This window comes from Lolium rigidum, chromosome 6, assembly GCF_022539505.1.
Source record: "Lolium rigidum isolate FL_2022 chromosome 6, APGP_CSIRO_Lrig_0.1, whole genome shotgun sequence".
Lineage (NCBI taxonomy): Eukaryota > Viridiplantae > Streptophyta > Magnoliopsida > Poales > Poaceae > Lolium > Lolium rigidum.
Genome location: NC_061513.1, coordinates 286687971 through 286712231, shown reverse-complemented (window position 1 = coordinate 286712231; position 24261 = coordinate 286687971). Strand labels below are relative to the sequence as shown.

Here is a 24261-nt window from a genome sequence, read left to right as displayed (position 1 = left end):
TGTGAATAATCTAATAAAAAAGCCGTGTGCATCCCTTGGATGTAGAAGCTGAGGTGATTTTTCCCATTTCGAAAAAAATAAATGAATCAAGTGGAGTTACTTTGTGTAAAAAAGAAAAGCAATCATACATTATCGTTTATTTTACCTTGTTTACGGGACCAAGACAAATGTAGTTAGTGTTCTCATCTTCATAATGGATGTGTTGCATGACAAGTTTCAAAGCTTTCTCCCTCATTTTATTCCCAGGCCAACGCATCATAACAGGTTCAGCAAATTTATGGAGAGCGGTCCATAAAATATCTTGTATCAAGGGATGGGGATAGTACAGATCTTCCTGCAATATATGCATATTAACTAAAACCTCAATACAGAAAAACATAGATCATAACAAGATATCTTTTAGACAAAGCAATATATGTATACAGGATCTTAATATGTGTCTTAGAGGAGCGGGAGTTAATTTTGGTGGACACAACTATCTCGGCAACAACGATTTATCATATGCTTTTCCCCGGACTTGCCCTCGTGATTGTTCAACTGTATCAATAAAATATACCGTATCAAGAAACTGTATCAATAAGCAACTACGAGGGTTCTTCTGGCCTGCTTCCAATGAGGCACGAAAATGCCAGTACTTAGTCGTGTGGACGCAGTGTGTGCGCTCAAAACCCTGGGCAGCCTTGGAGTAAGGAACATGCGCCTACTTAATCATGCCCTACACTTCAGATTCGTATATGGTTTGAGAAAGAGGAATCAGACAAGCCCTGGCCAGGTTTGGAGTTTTCGATTGCGAAAGAAGCATAAGAGGTGTTTATGTGTCGCACAACTTGTGAGTTGGGGTACGGAAAGAGGGTCAGTTTTTGGTGAGATAGGTGGTTGGATGGGCGTAGTGTTTATGCTCTGAATCTGATGTAATTCCAACTTCTAACGTCCAACGTCTCGTCAACTGACAGTAGCCGAGGCCCTCACGGAAGACAGTGTTGCGTGGTACAAGTTCTCCTTCCATGGCCACCATCCCAAATTCATGGAGCTGTGGGAGATCCTCAAGAGAAAGGTTTCAGTGGATTCAGAAGACAAGTTCACCTATGCTTTTGGTTCCGGAGGGAGCGGTTCATGTTTTTATTCCAACCGTTTAGTTCCGGAGGGGGCGGCGTGTTGACATCAAAAGACTTTTGGTACATGGTGAAGTAATAAGCAGAGAATATCATTAAGAAGGGATTGGGGGATTAGCTAAAGAAGGTCCAAGTCTTCACGATGTTGAGGAACTTGCTTGGTGTTCCGGGATTCGCAGCCGTGGTATGAAAGTGGGGGCAGTAGCACATGTGAAGTTCAGAGTTCTACCTTTCATGGTGAAATCCAAGCTCTGGCATTAACTGGTTGTGTCTGGCAATGACCTTGGTTGAGGCATTGTTTTGAGAGTGGAGACTATCTTCACGGTGAAAACCTAAGATCTTTGATCGGGTGACGACGGCGCTGGTGCATTGTTCCCTTTTTGGAGGCGTTGCTTTTGGAGATTCTGTATTTCAGGTGTTGTCTTAGTGGCGGATGTATTGCTGTTGCTAGACCTGACATACTGTGGCGGGACTTTTATTTCTTAGTTTTCTTTCTCTTTTTTAGTTATGTGCATCCGTACTGCCATTAGGGTGTTGCGTTATTACAGAGGATAAGTGTAATTGATATCTTTTGATAATAATATATTCCCTTTATCAAAAAAAAAAGTTCACCTAAAATTTGATAAAGTACGCATATGAGAAGTTTTTCATGGGTAGGTTGGCGACTCGATGTGCAAAGGAGTTGTTGAAGGCTGGGCACCAGAGAGTAGCAAAAGTACTGTGCACGGGACATCCCGCCATTGAATCATCATGTTTCATTCGGTTCTTCCAATGCGATTCAAGTTCTTGAAATACAATGAAACTAAGTGGTAACATATTGCACGAATCGTAAAGCATTAAACTGAATGAAATCGATGGAGGAGACTCAACGAGTCCTCCCGTGCATAGTAGTAATACATTTCACCAGGGCACTACTGCTACACAACATTAACATGTGGTTGATGATCAAGAACAAGATATGGAAAACGGGCAGGTTGCAAGCTCGTGGATTACATCACCCGACCCAATGTCCCTTGTGTCAAACTTAATGAAATCAACGGATGAGACTGGACGGGTGATGTATGTAAAATACATGCATGAAATTTGTAGTTTGTTGAAACATATTCTCACATAGTTGCAACATATATGATGTAATATCAATGTTTGATTGATTTTTGGAGATTTACTAATAATTTTCTTTATTTTAGTTATAACCCTGTTTTGTGTATTTTTAGCTTTCAGGGACCTAAACAAAGTTAAATGGAGCTAGAACTTTGGAGATGTCAATATTTCATCAAGAGAAGCATCTGAAGCACTTGGACCTCACGAGATAGGACAGGAGGGTCAAAAGAGGACAGATGGCGCGCCCAGTTAGGGTGGGCGCTCCACCCAGTCTATTTTGATCCTCGGCCATCCAATTCGCTTGATTATTTCTCCCACTAACTCCATCTGATCTAAAAACCTCTATATAAAGGAAACGCCGAAACACTAAAATGGTGCCGGAACCAGCGAAGATCGGAGGGGAAAACTCCGCCGGAGCCGCCACTGAAGGGATCTATACCTTCTCCAACATCTCCACCATCATCACTATGATGAAGAGGTAGTAGTCCACCTCTGGGCTATAGGTTTGTGGCAGTAGCTTGATCTATTTCTCTCTCTTGTTCTTCATAGATCTAGTACAATATAAGCTTCCCAATATGATTATGGTCATATATGTAATTATTATGTGGTGGATCTTTATTCTATGATTTGATATATGAGATTGGAGCCTATTATGTGTAAGATGTTTTTATAGATGCATATCATTTACCCCATTCTTAAGTACTTGTTATGATCCAACTTGTATGCAAGAGCATGTGTGAGGAGAAGTGTGTATTAGATGGAATAGCAGTGCAGTAGTGATTGAATAGTGATTAAAAAAATTAAGATCTACTATGGTATCTACCTTTATTTTGCTGCCTCACTCGGGATAAAGTGAATTCATGTGCTATAATTATGTTGTGATGGTTAGATAATTTTGTTTGGTCAACATAGCATATATGTGATTCAAACATCATGTTAAATTACTTAAGGATATACTCTGTTGATTATTAATTCAAGATTTCTTGGACATTTCCCTTTCTTAAGGAGTATAAGAGAGATGTGTTGCATCATCTCTATGTTCGGACATGATGCCCATATGAATGCTTATCAAACACATGTTCAAGTTCCACCTATATTATGTCTTGATAAATTGTTTGTCTCCACTACAACTTAAAAATAGAGTAGACAAGTGAATCCATGAACCTCGGTCCATTTTAAATAATAAGAACACATTTCCAACACAATTATCACACTTTATATTTTCTGCAATTTACTGATCTGAAAATACAAGAATATTTTCTTCACTTGCAAACACATAAAAAGTCGAAAACAAGTATCCTTTGTTGCTTTTATCTTGCTTGCTTAGTTTACTTGCTTTACTTTGCTTTTATTTATATTTATATTTCATATTGCGAAATCTAGTTCTTGAAAACCACATGATGGAGTTGGGGACACAAGACAAAAACTTTGCTTTGCAGGTATAAACCCTTGAGTCATCCTTGTGTCTAGCCAATTCTCCGAGAGTTCGATATAAACCCTTGAGTCACCCTTGTGGGAAAACGACCCTTGCTATAACACTCTGCATTTTGAGTTCCAACAAGTTGGTACACACAGAGTTGTTGCCATCAAAGGGACATCCCTTGCACTGTATAATGAAATTTAACCGGCTCACTACTGCTACATAAAGTTTACATACGGTTCATGGTCAAGACAGGATGTGGACGGTGGAAAGGTTGGAAGCTCATGGATTAGATCACCTGGCCCAGTGTCTCATGTGTTTTCAGATGTGAGAGACATACGAACACCTAACCCTGCAATGCTCCTTTTCACGGTAGGTTTGGTACTCGCTTTTGGTTCCATACCTCCTTCATCAGTTCATGTTGGTTGCAGGAGAGACAATCGCTAGTTGGTTACCAAAGGACTCTGGATGATGTACCAACTGGAAATCACAAGGAACTTATTTCCCTTGTCATACTGATTGCACCCCGCCTCTAGTTGTAGCGGAACAAGAGGGATTTTGACAATGTTGCTACCATGCCCTGGGAAGTGAGCAGGATCATGAAGGCTAAGTACTAGTTGTGGAAGAAAATTAAGATTCGTAGAGTGGTAGGTAGCATTGAGTAGTTAGCTTTTGGTCGTGTTGTGGAGAGGAGGAGATGAATCACTTTTGTTCATCTGCCCCAAAATGTTTTGAAACATTTTTTTTCAAAATTGGATGGATCCTCCCCATCCTCTTCATCGAAGGATGCATACTTCCTTCACTAAATATCTTGTAACAAAAACCTTGTTTGTTTTAATATAGAGGAGACACAAGTCTCATGCATGTTCTTGAAAAAAAAGCCTGATACCAACTTGTGGACACTAAAATAGTTTTCCAATCCCATCATTTCTTGACTTGTGGCGTGTATAAACAAAAAGACTTTGACCATGTTTGCAGGGAAGATATACCTAGATAAGTATTTATCTTAAATGGATGCAAAATTTCTGCCTCAACCTATTAATTAAGAAGAGAATTGCAGATCAGTTTTACAAAATCAGTGTAATATAAACAATCTTATTACACTGCTCATTTAATGCCACAAACATAGTTTTTTCTGCACTAAGCCATGCAAATCAAAACTTAGATGCATGATGCATTGTGAATGGCTGCCATGGCGCCGCTGTTGAAGAAGCGGTTACACAGATCGGCTCTGCCATGACAGGCCATTCCCAGCTTCCCATGCATAAAAATTTCTATGATGCATTGCTTGGTGGATATTTTTTTAGTTCATGGGGACTTTAATGGGAGTTTATTTTATTTGATGAATAATATTATTGCATTTATTAAGTCTGATATTTACTTTAAATTAAATTTCCAAAATAAGTGATTTCTTTTTAATGGGGAAAATGCTTTGCCTCAATCCATTTATTAAGGAGATTGACAAGAAATTTAAAACTATTATTACAAATGCCTACTCCCTAGTATCATTTGGCATAACCGCTTAGCACCCGTGATAAGCCACAAACTGTTTCTTTCTTAATCTTATCTAAAATAAAAATAGGTGGTGCATGCTTATTATGAAAGACCCTTACATTGCAATCATTCAAAACCTCCCAAGAAGTGAGCAAGGGGAGGGAAGCCATAGCTTTGTGTCTTGGGATCAGTTTAACCGTCATCTTCATCCACCAACTTGCAATTGTTTGATCTTTCCCTTGCCATTGTTGCAGACAGGTATCTTGAATGCCTAGACAATCCTTAACAGAACTCCGAAGACGAATGGTGTACCTACACTTAACGAATAGGTGTGTGACCGACTCAGAAGTTTGCTTGCATAGTGGTCATAGAGGGCAATTTTGCCACCCTTGCTTCCAAATTCTATTTTGTGTTGCAAGCGAAGAAAAGAACTTGAATTTTGGAGGATCCCATGCCATCCCAACCATTTTGATCATGTTGGATAATATAGAGCCTTCTAATTGCACCTCATAAGCTGACTTGGACGAATAATGCCCACATGGCGTTAGCCTCCAAACTATGTCATCATTAGTATTTCCCCAGGTTGAAGTTTGTTTAGAAGAGCCCGAAGCTCAACAAATTGCACAAGATGGTCAATGTCTACGTTTTCCCCCAAGTTTATCTTCCCAATAAAGCGTCAACATTTAGGGCTTGAGAGACCTTCCACTTATTTCTTCAAAAATGAGAGGTGCAATTTCCATTTGATTTTTTCATCCAACCATGGTGCTTTCCAAAATGGCGTCTTGCGAGCATTGCCAGCCGTGATTGAAGTGGCGGTGTAAAAAATCTCTGTATATTTACCGGTGCAAGGGTTTCTCGACTCCTCCCAAATTTTGGGGGGTCCTTCCACCCTAACCAAGGCCAACGAAGCCTTAGCGTCATCGCATAGTTCTCCAAGTGAATCACTCCATACCCAACAAACTCCTTGGGGCGGCACACCACAGTCCCAATTCACCTTGCATTTTGCATTGTTTGTTGTATCTTTAGGAGACTAAAGAAAAGCTCTCTCAAGCTTCATGATGAAGTTCATTTTGGGAAAACTAGTGGCATGAAAATAGTAGAGTGCTTGCGATGAGATGACCAATTTGACAAGCGAATCATGACCGGCCATGGTAATAAATTTTCCATTCCAAATTGGTAGATTCTTGGTGCATTCATCCTTGGGACTTATTCAATTCAGAGAGTGGATTGCAAGGTATTTATGGAGGTTTAATCCCTTTTAAGTTAAAATACACTCCAATTGACTCCAATACACTCTAGTCTCCCGAGGCAGGGGATTAACGGAACAAGCCCTCAATGTGTTGAAAGTCCATTCCACAAAGACTACAAATCGACAACGGGGGCCCAAGGTACTTCATTGGGAAGGAAGCACGCATTGACCGAATACCATGAAGAATGTTATCAAGGTTGAGGTTCCCACAATGAATAGGAACAGTGTTATGATTTTAGTGTGTTGTAGTTTTTGCCAATGGTGCCGCACAACTTGACCTAAGAGAGATATTTTTGTTCGAGCTAGCCCAAATCTGTAATAAGGAGACCCTCCCCTTTATGCGGGAGCTGCAGTTTTTCATTTTTTTTTAAATATAGTGGTATGCTTCTTTACATCTGGTGTTCTTTTGTATTCACTTGTTGGAGTTACTCTACCCTGGAACGTATGTGGAATGGCACCAAGAAGCTGGAATGGATTACCAGTGAGTTTATGTATTTTTTGGAATTTGTGCGGCGTATATGCTTTTGAGTGTGTGCTATGTGTTTTCACATATTTATCTTGGTTGAAGTAGGATCAATAATTATATTGTGTGCAGGGTGGCACTTTTGTTAGGGCAACCAGCAGGTGCACTTTATATCCATTAAGAGAGGTAAAACTGAACGATGGGCCATGTTTTTGTTTACGGTGGAACATTACCAGAAAACCCTAGGCATGCCACATTTATTATTGGGCTATGATTTGTTTAGGTGTGGCATGTCGCACTTCTTGATTTAGGCTATATGCATGGGTCGATGCAAAGACCAAAGGTAATGCAAGCTTCCTCAATACTTTTACATGCAACAAATGTATCCTGAAAACAAGTCAAGGCCATGATTTAAACCTCCAACATAGTAAACTACCTGACGTCAAAACAAATCTATTGGGAACAGTATTACTCAAATCTGGCACACCCAAAATTTCCATTCAAAGTGTTGACCCCAAAAGCTCCACTATAGAGTTTGGTCCAATATGACCCGTAAGATGAATGTATTTAATCCTATTGTCAAACAATTTAGTTACAAAAATTTATAATAAAGATGATTATAAAATATTAACAAACCTTAGCACATAGATTCCGAGACTTTTCCCACTCAATCTCACTGTATGGGACATTGTAAATTTCCTTTCTTAGTTCCAATACAACCGGTGTAATTTGGCCAACAAATCTCTTTCCATACATATAACACATGGGAAGATACACCATTCGGCTATGACACCACATCCGACCTGCACAATAGTGTAAAGCCCGTACAATCAAGGAATATCCTATCAACATCTAGAATAACAAAAAATGTTATTATATGGTAATGGTCCTTATCAATACTACCTAAATCCCAGAGCTTAATGCTTATATTATATTTAGAAAGTAAAACTATATCAATTTTGACTAAGTTTTTACCAAAAAACATTAACATGCAAAATACAAAATTAATATAATTAGATAGGTAATGAAATATATTTTCATATGGTATCTACAAAATACTATATTTGTTGATAGATTTTTTTAAAGGTTTGGTCAAAATTTACTTGGTTTGAATTTTCAGAAAAAATATAAGCCTTAAGCTTTGGGATGGATGTAAGAATAAATAGTCTGGCACATATTTCTGTGAGTGCCAAAATTAATTCGATACTCTAGACTAGCCATGGTGGGTGTAACGTAGGTAGTAATATAAAATTACATGCAATGTTAACTAGACATTTTAATGGCATGAAATATCATTAAATAGAGAGAGAGACGCTTGTGGTAACTAGCTGTATTACCATAACATTACATTTTTCAGGATATAATGTTTATACAAGCTAATGAATGCAGCTGTATATGATATACTATCTCCATGTTACCTTCACACTGCTCCATGTTTCTTCTCACTATGACTAGCCTTAGTTACTACTCCCTCCCTATAGGGTTTACTTGGATCAATACAGAAGTAGAAAAATCCCAAGAGTTAGGGTCATATAAGCCTTACTACCTCCATCCCAAGGCTTATAATTTGTGAAAAGTCAAACCAAATAAAGTTTAACCAAACATTTAGAAGAATCTATCAACAAATATGATATTTTGTAGATACCATATGAAAATATATTTTATTATCTATCTAATTATAATGATTTTTTTATTTTACATATTAATGTTTTTTGATAAAAATTTGGTCAAACTTGACATAGTTTGACTTTAAAAAAATATTATCCTTAAAACTTGGGATTTCTTTAGGCCGAGCCTTGCAAAAATCATAACTGGAGTTTTGTAACTCCAAAATTTACAAATTTTATGTCGTTGGAATCGTCGAAACATAAGAAATGTTGTGGAACAATAAAATTTAAACTTAAAGAGCTAAAATTAATCCAAATTTATAATTCCTCGTTTGAGTATTTTTCTATAAAATAAAATCTATATTCTCAATTCTTGTTGCATTAGTTTTGTAAAATCATCTAGCATCCAGAGATGCCTCTGGTATGTTGGCTCATAGTTTATATAATGTTAGTTGTATTTACTTGTTGAATGCCCTTGTTTAATCATACATAATATTATGTAAACCTTATTTTAATTACTCATTTGCACGAAATGTTTTGCAAATTGGATCTTGCAGAGAAATGATTTGGTTAAACAATCTTAAAAGAAAACGAAGCCTTGTGCATACATGGCATGCATATAATACTTTTCTTGTGTGTTGATTGTTATTGTGTATTTATTGCTGTTTTGTTTGATCATGTAGATTGTCTGAAATGTACCCACTTTTGTTGTGAGGATCATCATACCAATAACCTCAACTAAGGCAAGTAAACTTTTTCCATGAATACCTAATGTTTTTCTGCACTTAGATGTTTTCTTAGAATGCATGTGCAGGTATTTTTTATATTTTATTGCTATGCTATGACACCTAGGATGAATAGCCAGATCCAATTCCATGACTCTATTCCATTGTCGCCAACGTAGGATAAGTCTCTTAGATATGATGATTAGTGAGGTGGGAGGGAATTCATGTCATGGTTATGTGCTAGATAAAAAATATGTTTTGACAAAAAACAACTTAATTAATGAACCATCTAGGTGAATGGCATTGATAATCCTTGGTTAAGTGGAAATCAAGACGATCTCTATGGGCCCATTTCAATGAGTCGCACCACCATTTCTATGGTGGCCATCTCTATGAGTCTATGTCTAAGTATGCTCATGTCTTATGCACACCTGCGGAAAGCACTCAGGAAGTAAGGAGATTAATTAGACGTGTTTCTAGTTTAGTAGCTTCTGGTACTATCTTGACTAAATATGTTTGCTTGAACCCAACCAAACTTAGAGAGGGTGGTAGAAATGGTAGGATGGAACGCGTTTATTGTGGTTGGGAATTGCTTCTGAAAGGTCTTGTCTTAGTCTGCACTGCACCTGACCATTTGAACAAAATAAGCATCATGGTAGATGGCTGACTGAGTCATGTGGGTAAAGTGTACCACCTCTATAGAGTATGAAAACTAAGTACTTAGTCATGTCCCTGGTTATGGACAACTATGAGCAACTAGGCCTATAAATGTTTGGAAGATCTCCTCATTCTAATTTCTTTAAATTAAAAATTGATGGGTTCAATATGGGCTAGGAGCACTCTATCCAATTGTCCAGGAAGTTTTGTAAATGATGAGTGCAAAGATAGGATAAGACTTCATTTCTGCCAAATAAGCATGAACCCCACTTAGGCAAATATGCATGTAAATGATATGTCTATTGTCACTATTGTGAACTTGCCAATGCACTCTAAGTATTGACCAAATCCGTTTGGGTGTAACTTGTCATGTTGCGGACTTCTCTGAATAAGAGTGAGGTATGATGTTAGGGTCTCGAGTCTCCACTCGGCATGTTTTGCATGTGGCACTGAATGGGACTCCTGATGTTATTTGATTTCCGTTGCCGAACTCTATTTGTGTTGAGCTAGCCCTTTGGCTACGCAAGTTGTATTGAACTATTTTTTTTCTGGATCATGTGATGTAATAGATTATGACCTTTGTTTGGTGATATTACATATTGAAATATGTGTGCTAGGCTAGACCCCTACCGGGTCCGGTAGTTTCAGATAACATCGCTAAAAGGAACTAGATGGTTGTAAGAAATGTGTGTTTCATGTTATTCTGAGAAATTTATCAGCCATCTATTTTTTGATTATCCCTTCGCTCATATTATTTGGAGATTTGTTCAGTGTACTTCTAATATCCCACCTCCCGCCAATGTGATGAGTATGTTTGGAAATTGTTTAAGTAGAGTTGAGAAACGTGTTAAAGCACAGATTCATATAGGTACGTATCTGCGCTTAAACTTCGGCCATATATCAGTAGAGAAACTCGCTCAAACTCCAAAGTACACATACCCTCTTCTCACCCCAGTGTGCAGTAAAGAGTGTCTTTTTAGATAAAAGGTCGCCCCGGCCTCTGCATCAAAATGATGCATATGGCCTTTTTATTACTTTAGTAAAGAGTGTCTTTAAATGCGTAAAGTACGTGGGCAAGCAGAACCTGGGTGGATTGGCAGGCAATATGGCAACATCCAAACTTCTGGTGGCACTGGATTATTACCAGACCAGTCATATACACCAAGTACCTTGAACAAAAAGACAGAATTGGAAGGAACATTTTATTAGGGCGTAAAACCAGATGGCAATACAAGAAACAGTATTAAGAAATTTCCTACCGTACCGTGAGCCAAAACTTGCCCCATGATGTTATATAAATTGCTCCCCCATGGTTTCGAATCCAGTTCCGACCTTTCTCCATAGCTCCATCTCCACTATCTGGCCCCTCTCCCAGCAATCTCAAACAAACGTAGGACAAGGCTGAACCAAACATGGTACTTGGGCCCTCAATGTGCAATCCCCACCCACCGTCTTCGTTCTACACACACACACATATACACATGATTTATTAATTTTCGTTCTGTCAGATGGAAGATATCAAAGTCAGTCTTGCCTGATGATTATATAGATAGCGGCGTATCTCCTTCTGATGTTCCGATGATAAGACGGTGTTCAATGCTCCAGTGAGATGCAATGTTATAATCTGGGAAATTAAATAATACATATAACAAGAAATATAAGGAACATGCGTACTTTTCCCTAGCTAAATATAGGTAAAATACTTCCTACGTCCGGGTGAAGTAACAGGCACATCCAATAAACTACCATAAGAAGTATACGTAATACTTTAATTAAGAGGTATATTGATTGAGAAAGTTATATACTCTCAGGAGTCTATAAAATGCATATATTGAGCTAAAGGATGAGGTACCAAGCCTGGCATGAGGAACATAGGACCACCATAATCCCCAGGCCAATGTCCATCATGTGCCTGCAGAGTAGAATAGCGTCCAATCGCCCTTTTCAAACAGATTATCACGGCTTCTTCCGTGACTTCTTCATCTTCACCCAGCTGCTTGATAGCAGGAGGAATATCCAATATAGGAGGATTCAACTTGGCAAACTTCAATAGACATCATGCAGCAAATGTTTTTACAGTGAGTGACATTGACATTGATTCCATGTAAACTGTGAACAAGTATTTTTTTTTTGAATTAGGAGAACCTGTAAAATATTAATAAGAACATCAGAGCTGATATAAACTACAAGTCAACATAAATATGAATTTATATCCGCCCCATCATTTTCAGCTTCTCTCGCTTTCACAATTTCCAAAGGTAGCTAAAAGTAATTGTTTGTGTTATTTAACTAAATTGAGAAGTAAACTTTGTCTTGTCGATTTCATCAATGCATATGATTTGTATTACTCCTATGTTGGATATTCCTATCTTGCACACTCTATCAATTTTGTGTCATATATACGTGCAACAATTCACTAATTATTTCATGAATGTACATACACATGCTAGTTCACTACTTGACTTTACGTATCATTAAACATATTGTAGCCCCTTATTCTATCTAAATATATTTTTGTTGTCCCAACATAGCCGGTCCAAAGCCCAGGTAAAGGAGGAGGGTTGTGATAGGCTTGGTGAGCCAGCGTAAAAAAAACCAAGCCACTCCTATGGAGATGAAACCCAAAAGATTTTCATTGGGGCTTAACCCTCTTAGCGACGCGCCATATCGGAACCCGGGTGTGGTGTCAAATGGTCAACGGCCGGGTCGTCACCCCTAGGTGGCACGCCATATCTTGATCTGGATACGGTGGCAAGTGAGCAAGGATCGGGTCGTCGCATCCTTAGTGGCGCGCTACATCGCCGCCCAGGTGTAGTGGAAGATGAGAAAGAGTCTTCATATTTGACTCGACGAGTGCGAAGGGTAAGGAAGCTAGCCGAACCTAGGAGGTTTCACTTAGGTAGCTGGACCATAGGGTCCTTGACAGGTAAGCTTCGGGAGCTAGTTGATACAACAGTGAGGAGATGTGTTGATATACTTTACGTCCAGGAACCAAGTGAAAGGGGACAGAAGGCGAAGGAAGTAGAGGATACCGGCTTCAAGCTGTGGTATACGGGAACGGATCCAAAAAAACTGGAGTAGGCAACTTGATCAACAAGAGCCTCAAATCTAAAGTGGTAGACGTTAAAAGATGTGCGGACGGGATTATCCTGATCAAGCTGGTAGTTGGGGACTTAGTTTCTCAATGTTATTAGCGCTTATGCCCCGCAAATAGGACACAATGAGAACACCAAGAGGGAGTTCCTAGAAGGCCTAGAGGACTTGGTTAGGGGTGTACCCAGTGGCGAAAAGCTCTTCATAGTGGTCACGTGGGTACATCTAGCATAGGTTTCGAAGGGGTGCATGGGGGCTTTGGCTATGGCATCAGGAATCAAGAAGGGAAAGATTTCCTAAGCTTTGCTTTAGCGTACAACATGATCATAACTAACACCCTCTTTAAAAAGAGAGAATCACATCTAGTGACGTTTAGTAGTGGCCACCACAGTAGCCAGATTGAATTCCTCCTCTCAAGGAGAGAAGACAGGAATGCGTGCCTAGATTGTAAGGCGATACCTGAAGAGAGTGTTGTCCATCAGCATAAGCTTGTGGTGGCTGACTTCCGCTTTCGACTTCATGTCCATCGGGATAAGCGTGTGAAAGTTGCTAGAACGAAGTGGTGGAAGCTCAAGGGAGAGGTAGCTCCGACGTTTAAGGAGATGGTCATTAAGGAGGGTCCTTGGGAGGAAGGAGGTGATGCGGACAATATGTGGATGAATATGGCGACATGTATTCATAAGGTGGCCTCAGAGGAGTTTGGAGTGTCTAGGGGAAGTAGAAGCGAAGTTAGGGATATCTGTTGGTGGAACACTGATGTCCAGAAGGCTATTAAGGAGAAGGTGGATTGTTTCAGACGCCTGTACCTGGATAGGAGTGCAGACAACATGGAGAAGTACAAGCTGGCAAAGAAGGCCGCAAAGCGAGCTATGAGTGAAGCAAGGGTTTAGGCGTATGAGGACCTCTACCAGCGGTTAGGCACGAAGGAAGGAGAAAAGGACATCTATAGGATGGCCAAGATCCGAGAGAGGAAGACGAGAGATGTTGACCAAGTCAGATGCATCAAGGCCGGAGTAGACCAGCTCCTGGTGAAGGACAAGAAGATTAAGCATAGATGGAGGGAGTACTTCAACGGGCTGTTCAACAGGGAGACTGACAGCTCTACCATTGAACGGGACAACTCCTTGATGATACTAGTAGGCATTTTGTGCGGTGAATCCAGGAGTCTCAGGTCAAGGAGGTGTTGAGAAGGATGAAGGGAGGCTAGGCAATGGGCCCTGATTGTATCCCCATTGATGTGTGGAGAGGCCTCGGAGACATAGCGATAGTATGGCTAACTAAGCTCTTCAACTCCATTTTTCGGGCAAACAAGATGCCAGAAGAATGGAGACGCATTATATTAGTACCAATCTTCAAGAACAAAGGGGATGTTCAGAGTTGTACTAACTACCGTGGAATTAAGATTATGAGCCATACAATGAAGCTATGAGAGAGAGAGTCATTGAGCACCGTTTAAGACGAATGACAAGCATGACCAAAAATCAGTTTGGTTTCATGCCTGGGAGGTCGATCATGGAAGCCATCTTCTTGGTACGACAACTCATGGAGAGATACAAGGAGCAAAAGAAGGACCTGCCTATGGTGTTCATTGACTTGGAGAAGGCCTACAATAAGATACCGCGACACGTCATGTGGTGGGCCTTGGAGAAACACAAAGTCCCAGCAAAGTACATTACCCTTATCAAGGACATGTACGATAATGTTATGACAAGTGTTCAAACAAGAGATGGCGATACCGATAACTCCCCGATTAGAATATGCTACACCAGTGGTCAGCTTTAAGCCCTTATCTATTTGATTTGGTGACGGATGAGGTCACAAGGATATACAAGGAGATATCACATGGTGTATGCTCTTTGAAGATGATGTAGTCCTAATCGATGATAGTCGAACGGGGGTCAATAGGAAGTTAGAACTATGAAGACAAACCTTGGAATCGAAAGGTTTTAGAACTAAAACTAAGTACATGATGTGCGGTTTAAGTACTACTAGGCACGAGGAGGAGGAGGTTAGCCTGGATGGGCAGGTGGTGCCTCAGAAGGACACCTTTCGATACTTGGGATCAATCCTGCACAAGGATGGGGATATTGATGACAATGTGAACCATCGGATCAAAGCCTGATGGATGAAGTGGCGCCAAGATTCTGGCATTCTTTGTGATAAGAGAGTGCCATAAAAGCTAAAAGGCAAGTTCTATAGGACGGTGGTTCGACCCGCAATGTTGTATGCGCTAAGTGTTGGCCCACTAAAAGGCGGCATGTTCATCAGTTAGGTGTGGCAGAGATGCGCATGTTGAGATGGATGTGTGGCCACATGAGGAAGGACCAAGTCCGGAATGATAATATACGAGATAGAGTTGGGGTAGCACCGATTGCAGAGAAGCTTGTCCAACATCGTCTAAGATGGTTTGTGCATATTTAGCGCAAGCCTCCAGAAACTCCAGTGCATAGTGGCGGCTAATGTCAAGAGAGGACGGGGACTAAACTTGACATGGGAGGAGTCCGTAAAGAGAGATATGAAGGACTGGAGTATCACCAAAGAACTAGCCATGGAAAGAGCCGCGTGGAAGCTTGCTATCTATGTGCCAGAACCATGAGTTGGTTAGGATATCTTATGGGTTTCACCTCTAGCCTACCCCAACTTGTTTGGGAATAAATTGTTGTTGTTGATAAAGTTTTTTTTTAGGGCTAAAAAGGTTTTTTCTTGCAACAGCCTATAAAGAACTTCAGAAAATTATAACTTGAGACATGCAACATTATTGTACACGCGAGTTGCTACTGAGCTCATGGATCATGGAGACCCAAAGGAACTAACAAAGTGTAATTATTGTTTATTCGTCGGTGAGGCATATATCATGTTGTCGAGCGACCAGCTGATCAAGTTTCTTTTATTGATGACATTTACACTGTTTGGTGATGCCAGTTGAGTTGAATGTATGTTCTGCAACTTGTGTTGCTGATGTACGATATTTACATCAATAATAGATAAAACTCCGATAAAAATATGTGTTGTTGTGTATTCTATTTATTACATTTTGCCTTTCTAGAGAAAAACGGTTACTATGAAAGCTGTAAGAAGCACAAAAGCTCATAGTTAGGCCTGGACGCATATTAGAACATAAAGAACGCTTACTATGACTTCTAACCATGCATAAGTTGCAATACAGGTTCATGTTCAAGTGGGGGCACAAGTTGGTAAAGTGAAGTTATTCTTCCATTTTAAGTTTTTAACGCACAATTTGACAAGGGAAGAATTTTTCCACATTCACAATGCTGATCTTTATAAGCTAGCTGACAAGGTGTAAGATTATACGAGTCATACACAACACAACTGGTATATAAAATTTGGAGTAAGAAGGTCGTTCCAAGCGGGAATGGTGTTTTGGCACCCGGGAGCATATGCTCCCGGTTGTTAAACTTCATTTTAAATACACTTTTAAAATGTTGAAAAATTCAAACACAAAATTTAGTGGGTACATTTCAAAATTCTGCACGTTCGCAAAGTGGTTCCACAGAAAACCGACATTTTGAGTGTCATTTATAAAAAAGACAAATTTTGATGTAGAAAAAGGTTGTGTACGAGACGTTTTATTTCTCTTTTTCATAGAAGTCACAAAAAATGTCGGTTTTTCGTAAAACTTGATGTGCGCACGTAAAATGTCGATACGTAAGCGAGAAAATTTTTGTACGAATTTTTTCGACATTTCAAAATTGTTTTTCGGGTGGCAGGAGCATATGCTCCCATGTGCCGAATTGAATTTCTGGTTCCAAGCCAGCTAGCTTATACTTGAAATATTCCTGTATGCCTTATATAATCTTTGAACCAAATCAATATAGAAAGAAAGCAACCAGGTGCAATACCTGCCCGTGACAATAATTACAGTTTTACTATCCCGTGTGATTGTATTCTCGAGAATAAATCAGGCTGCATGATTCTACCTGCCACTACGGGAGAGCTCCAGTATGCCGACGGCCGCCAGCCGTCGGCACAGCAAGAAAGGCCGTCGGCACAGGCTGTGCCGACGGTGACCGTCGGCGTAGCTTCGTCGGCATAGTTCCGGTCGGGGACTGCCCGATCACCGTCGGCACAGACTGGCCGTCGGCACAGATTGTTGTGCCGACGGTATAACCGTCGGCATAGTATTTCAAAATTTTCAATTTTTTTTTGAAAAAAGATTAAAAATATTTTTTTGAAAAAATATTTTTTTTCAATTTCCTTCTTATTCTTTTTTACTTGCTAATCTTTCACAATCACACTTACACTTAGTACATCTAATCTTAGGTCAAATTGCACTTGTATTCAAACTTCCCAGTTGGTCACCCATCCTCACACTACTCCTGCCCCAGCACGCTTATCTTCTTTGTTCTCTTCGGATGAGCTTCCATGAAAGAAATGACGCCCTTGTTGTTAATACTACCATATCAATCATATTAACCCTTTGACCATGCTGCCACATCTCTATATTTTTGAATTCTAAACAATTACTTAAGTAAACAATAATGAATATAAATAATAATAATATAGAATTTGAAAAACAATTAAATGATTTAATTTTTGTCTTTTTATTTAATATGGAATAATTAATATCAGTAAATACGAATTTGGCAAATAATATGTCTAAATTGATCAGAAAAATAAGAGGAATACAAATATGAAATCCATATCATATTTTGAACCTACAATTTAATTTACCCAAAAATCATGAGCAATAGATCAACTACCTCTAGTTTAAATCTGGTTGACTTTATCGAAAATGAGGTGGGAAACGGCCTCGGCATGGCATAGTTTGCCGAAATGAGGTCATATTTGGCACGTGTGTGGGTCCTAGGATGGGAAGCAAGACCCCGGACGCGGGTTTCTAATCCGACCCACGGACGACCATATTTTCATTTTTACCGTGCCCAAGCGGTTTTTATTTGTGAAGCAGCTACATGGGGCGCATTTTAGTATGACGTGAAACCTTCGTGCGATGATAGTAGACCACCTACGCACCACCTATCACATGGCATGTACACGCGTTAGCTATTTGAGAACCCATGCAGCTTCCGACGGTGTCCCGCCGATTCCGCTGGAAACTGACCGGATTTGAACTAGGGCTCAACTATCCGTCACTCAAAAAATTCCAGAAAAAATGTTTTTAGTTCTACGATGCATCATTATATGTGCTAATTTTTGTCCGTTTAGTTTTTTCGCGAATGGGTGCACCCGCACGCCCGGTACGGCGATACCGCATGTCCCGGGGGGCTGTTTTGGCCAGATGGCAATTTGAACGAAGTCAAAAAATCTCACGGAGCCGCGTGGCGTCATTTTATATGTCATAGTAACTATTTCGTTTGTCAACACTGGGATGTGGCAATTATTTTGGAAAACCCTTCACGAAAAGAGCTATCACGTCCGGAGTTCTATGGATTTCAGGGGAAATGAGGTGGGAAACGGCCTCGACATGGCATAATTTTCCGAAACAAGGTCATATTTGGCACGTGTGTGGGCCCTAGGATGGTAAGCAATACCCTGGACGCGGATTTCTAATCCGACCCACGAGCGACCATTTTTTCATTTTTGGCGTGTGTGTAAGCCATGAAACCTTGAACATTATAGCTCATTTATAAGAAAATTTATTTAGGTATTTGAAATATTCCATTTTTGATATTTTTCTATGATAGATCTTGTTTTTCTGCAAAATTTGATATATTATACTTATTTTTCTCAGTTAGAATGATTTAGTTATGCTTTTTTGAAGACTGCCGTTGAGAAATAGGAAAAAGCTATGCCGACGGTTTAACCGTCGGCACAGTTCTGTAGTGGAAAAAAAAGAAAAAAAAAGTTGTGCCGACGGCCAGAGCTGTGCCGACGGTGACCGTCGGCACCTCCAGCCTGTGCCGACGGCCAATTTAACGCCGACGGTTATCCTCATCGCCGCGCTCCGGAGGCTACTGTGCCGACGGCCCCGACATTTGGCCGTCGGCACATCGCCTGGCCGTCGGCGTACTGAAATTCTCCCGTAGTGTGCGCTTGCTTTAAAATACCAACTAGGGACGAATATATTTCTCAGTGCTGAAAACGTTAAAACAGCCGATGCAATCAGCATTTATGCCTAAGCGGCACATACTAGAAGGTGTAGTTACTCTTCATGGAACTCTCCATGAACTTAAGATGGATGGTTTTGTTTAGAACTTTAGATTGATTTTCAAAAGACGTATGATAAATGTCAATTGGCATTACAACAAGCTTTACACATGAAAGGTTTTGATTCTAAGTGGTGTGATTGGATTGAGTGGTTTATTCAACAAGAGAGTGGGGGGGGGGGATTAAAGTTAACAATGACATATGTCACTTTTTATAACCTCAAAAAGGTCTACGAACGAGGGAACCTTTGTGTTTTAATCTATACCTAATAATAAAGAAAATAAGGTTTCTTGTTGGTCCGTCTATTTTTGCCCCTATATTTCAGCCAAAATTACAGGCAATGCCACCGTTTATTGAAAAACGATTCGTCCACCGAACCCTTTTTTTAATCGTTCGCTTCGTTTTGTTTCCTCGATAGATCGGTTCGTGGCCGATAGATCGCCTGGATGACCGGCCCACTTAAGAACGTTGATCGCACACGACTGTCACACCGCGCCAATAATACCGAGGTTTCCTTCCTAAAATTGTAGCCAATCGTTCCTCCCTTCATCATAGCGTAAATCGAACAGGACTTAGCAAATAGCACCGTCCTTAAATTCTGCCCGCAGGCCGCACGTAACCGATTGGATTCGATACTTGACAGGAACGGGCGCCGATCTGGGTTTACCAGCTGGTATGGCGGAGCCGGCAGCCGGGTCCGTCCCGCGGGGCGACGAGGCGGCCGCATAACGAGGAGGAAGAGCGATACGAGCTGGAGAGTCTGACCATAGCCGACGGCGTCATCAGAGGCGCATAGCAGTGGCGGCAGCCGGGTCCGTCCACGAGGTCGTGTTGAAGCGGCGGTTTACCGGGAGGACGAGGGCTACGACCGGGAGGATCTTCCAGGCCACGGCGAAGACGACATCGCGACCTCTTCGTTGCCTCCGCGTCTCGCCACCAATCATCTGATGCAGCTGCCCACGACAGTCCAAGCGGATGCCAATATTCACGCTGTAGCTTTGGCTTGCAGGATGCGTGGAAGGCTGTACGTGATCCATGTCGGAGAGACTCCCCGCGGGAACAACGAGGGATGCGACCATGGTGTCGCGCGCGCCACGCTAATGGCTCACCGCATCTTGCGTTTTTACCTCCACCTGGTGGGCGGTGGCTGGTGCCCACGGGAAGCCAAATAGAACAAATTACAAGACTCCGTCGGGAACGAATATATTTCTGTTTTGAGACAACAGAAGTTGTCACTGCATCATAGTTTAGTTGAAAGGCTACTCCATCTCAATGGAAGGATTCGCACTGATCTTGGAAAAAAACGAAGCAATGAGACAATGCGGGCTAGGAACAACGAGGGAATTTCAGAGCTTCATATTCAGTATTCTCTTAGCTGCTTGCCTGCTTAAAGTGTGCACTGGCTACATGAAGCAATTATATTTCCTCTCTTTTTGCTGGAAGCAATTTCCTCTCTCTCTCTGTGTGTGCGCGCGCGCGCGCTCTTAACAAATTCGCATGCAAAAGCTACATATAGGATGAGCTTCAATACGAGGGTTGGATTTTGCTTGAACTTATTCATATTGTTCACCGTCGGCCAGGCTAAAACACGTAATATCATCTTCAACATTCATAGCTGGATCAGTTAGATGACATGATCGGACTGGGAGAAACGAGACTTTGTGATTATCTTCAACATTTTTTTAAATCACGTGAGGGGCTACCTTGCACGTCACTTTTTTTATGCTCCATGTTTTTTCTTTTCCCAAATTGTTGTTTAGTTGCGACATAACTTTTCTAAAGCAGAATATTAAAATTGCCACATCATCTTATTTGGGATCTATGAATATAGAAACTGTTTCATGTAGTAGTATTTTTTTTTGTAATGTCATTGCTCCTCAATGGGTCATGGAGCGACAACGAGGTGACAAGCATGCCAATCCAAAGGTCATCACGGAGAGAGGCGCATGCTGTCATCATGAAAAGAATCTATGGGGAGTACAAAGTTTTTGTCATGGGAAGAGCACTAACGCATATTATCAAATACACACCGCGGACGACTATTGTCGGTGGTGCAATTGTATCCAGAATAAGTATATATGATTTTTTTTTTTGTCACTGGTAAGTTTTCAGTTGTAGCGCTGCATTTTATATTTTTCTCTCGATGCAACGCACGGGCATATGTCCTAGTCATCATGCTAAAGAAGATTGAGAAGTGAGTGGATGGATCCCAAATTTTGTTGATTGGCGTTATCTATCTTACAATATACCGATGATACTATTTTTTTTATGGAGCATGATCTAAGAGAAGGCTCTAAATATAAAGTTAGTTTTATGCATCTTCGAACAACGATCGGGCTTTAAAATTAACTTTCACAAAAGTGAGATCTTCTGTTTTAAAAAGGAAAAAGATGTTGAGGATCTGCACAAGACTCTATTTGGGTGTAACATAGAGTCCTTCCTACTTAGATATTTAGGAATATTGGTTCATTTTCGTAAGCTAAGAAATGGTGAATTGAAACCTATATAAGACTGTTTTGAGAAAAAAGTTAAGTGGTTGGTTTGGTAAAGCTCTCTTATCGAGATCGATTGGTTATCATCAATTCGGTCCTCATGAGTCTCACAGTGTTTTTGTTCTCTTTCTTGGAGATACCTAAAGGGCTTCGGAAAAGGCTTGATTTTTAGGCCATGTTTTTTTGGCCAAATGATGGGATAAAAAATATTGGTTGACTAAGTTGGATATTATCTGTAGATCAAAGGAGCATGCTCCATTAGGAGTGGAGGGTTTAGAATTAAAAATATAAGAGTTTACTTACCAAGTGTTTAATTTTATAAACTCACTAATGAAGAAGGTGTATGGCAGAAGATCCTCCATAATAAATATATTAGGTTTCCACTAAACCAACCCAACTCACCATTGTGTAAAGGTCTTGTGAACATTAAGGACTATTTATATGCGAGGGGGTCCTTCGTTGTTGGTAATGGTGGGAAGACACCTGGCTAGGGAATAAGCCTCTTTTTGCGCAATAACCGAGCCGATGTGATTTTTTTTTGTCACACGAATGTCATTGTGGCAAATGTAATGAACTAGGTTCCTCTCAACTTAAGTTTTCTACGAACCCGAGAATAGATGTGGTATATGGCAAAACTTGGTCCAAAGACTTATGTTAGTGCATCTATCGATGAAGATGACATGTTTCGTTGGAGCTTAATCTCCTCCTGTAATTTTACCATTAAGTCAATATATTTATATTTTCTTAATGTTCACACAGTATACCTTAAGAAGTACATATGGAAGATTAAGGTTTCATTTAATATAAGAATTTTTAAATGGTTCCTTCATAAGAAGGTTATTCTTACTAAAGACAATCTAGCAAAATGAAGGTGCCAAGGCTATACCAATGTTGTTTTTGTGATCATGATGAAGCAATATAACATCTTTTTATAAGTTGTCCTTTTGCAACAACAAAAAAACAAAGTTGTGGAAGATTATGTATATGACTTTCATATCCCACCACCAACGAATATTACCAAATTATTTGGGAATTTATGCAATCCATGATTCATAATAAGTTGTAGTACTTTCTTAGTAGCGCAATAACCGTATGCATCAATTCATGTAAAGGTTGGGCAGTCCCCCTTGTTGGATAAAAAATGATTTAGTAGTTGTTCTAGGCGAGCGCCTAGCCGGAAAGTACACGGTGAACACTACGTCCGTATGCTTAGGTGGTGTGTGAGTGGGTGCTGGCACATCCGTTAGCGGATGGTGCTAGTTTCTTGTATATGACTCTTTGCTACCTTCTATAAAGATTTGGTACACTGTTGGCGTACCCTCGAAAAAGAAAAGATCGGGCCTCTGCTAGCTAATGCTAAGCTCGGTTCCAGTCTCACCAAAGATAAAAAGCTCCTCTACCATAGTGGCCAGGACCATTCTATTGAATCACTACCAACGAAAACTAGAGGAGATAAAAATTGGCATAGTTTTAACTAAATGGTATAATTAGAATGAAAACTTGCTAAATGGCGCAATTAGCATCAAAATTGTTAAGCTAGAGGTAAAAACTGGAATTTATTCGCTCTAATAAGAACATTCAAATTTTATCATATGTTCGTACCGCTCCATTTGGTTCACGTATTGTCTCTTACGTTTTATCATAATAGACGAGAGCCGACAAAGTGCGCCTCGGTGGTCTAGTTACTAGAAGTAATAAGCAAACGGATCCTGCAGCCATGTGCTCATCTTTTTTTTTTTGCAGGGGCTCATCTTTTTTATTTATATGGTAAAACAAGGTACCTCCAAATCTTTTTCAAAACCCTGTAAATCGTTTTGTACGAATTTATGGTTAAATATCATCTACTGTAGTCAAATCCCCGGTTTTAGTTCCGGTTTGTACATGGGCAACCGGAACTAAAGAGAACGGTTTTAGTCCCGATTCTTAGTCTCGGTTGGAAAATTCTAGTGATCTTGAAAATCTCTAAAAGGTAATCAAAAAATGATAACTTGTTGAGTGGGCGTGAGAGAAGTCACGGACCTGTAGGCGCATGGGGAGGTCGGCGCTGTGCTTCATCTGGTGCCGCTGGCGGAAATACTCATGGCGCGAGGCGTCGAGGTCGTGTACGGCGTCCGCCGTAGGGTCGAACTCCCAGACCTGCCGGCCGACGAGCCCATTGGTGGTGCGCAGCCACGGGTCACCGCCGGTCGCTTCAGCGATCCTTAGCCGCCACATCGCCTGAGGAGGTCAGCTAGCTATCAGGCTTCCTGCGGTGCTGGAGTCGTTGGTGTGGTTGGTACTTGCTAGCAACTAGTGATCCCAGTATTTATAGACCACATGGGAATACCGACTCACTGCCGAATTGATCGGCTGTCTGGGTCAGTTAGCTATCAGGTTTCAAACGTTTCACTTATTTAGATCAGCGACAAGTATAAAACAGAGGATCTATAATCTCTTCTCTCTGCTGTAAAGTTTGGATCCGTGATGATGGTCCGTCACGCAGTGTTTCACTTTGGACCCTCCATTATTTGAAAATCAACCCGCACTTCCTGTGTAATCCAGGGACACCACGTTCATTCAATGGAAGGCTAGGATGAGATCTCCTGCCTGTCTTCAAAGGTGATGTTGAAAGATTGCCATTCTTTAAATATGAGCTTTTGAGGTCCGAAAACTGCAAACGGAGGCTGAGCTACATGTAGTCCTTTATTTTTCAAAATTAAAAAATCATAGTTTTAAGTTTAAA

At 40.5% G+C, this 24261-nt stretch overlaps 1 protein-coding gene across 1 annotated transcript in view; it reads right to left on the bottom strand.

The window, feature by feature from the left end:
* The window catches only part of LOC124664307 (cycloartenol synthase-like), a 43081-nt gene extending 19328 nt beyond the window's left edge, over positions 1-23753 (bottom strand). The window contains exons 1-7 of the mRNA XM_047201855.1: positions 23559-23753; positions 11681-11872; positions 11363-11452; positions 11093-11287; positions 10913-10997; positions 7476-7642; positions 146-334 (exon numbers count right to left, since the gene is read on the bottom strand). Coding sequence (XP_047057811.1) covers positions 146-334; positions 7476-7642; positions 10913-10997; positions 11093-11287; positions 11363-11452; positions 11681-11872; positions 23559-23753 — 1113 coding nt within the window. The remainder of the gene's footprint in view (positions 1-145; positions 335-7475; positions 7643-10912; positions 10998-11092; positions 11288-11362; positions 11453-11680; positions 11873-23558) is intronic.
* Positions 23754-24261: the final 508 nt, after the last annotated feature.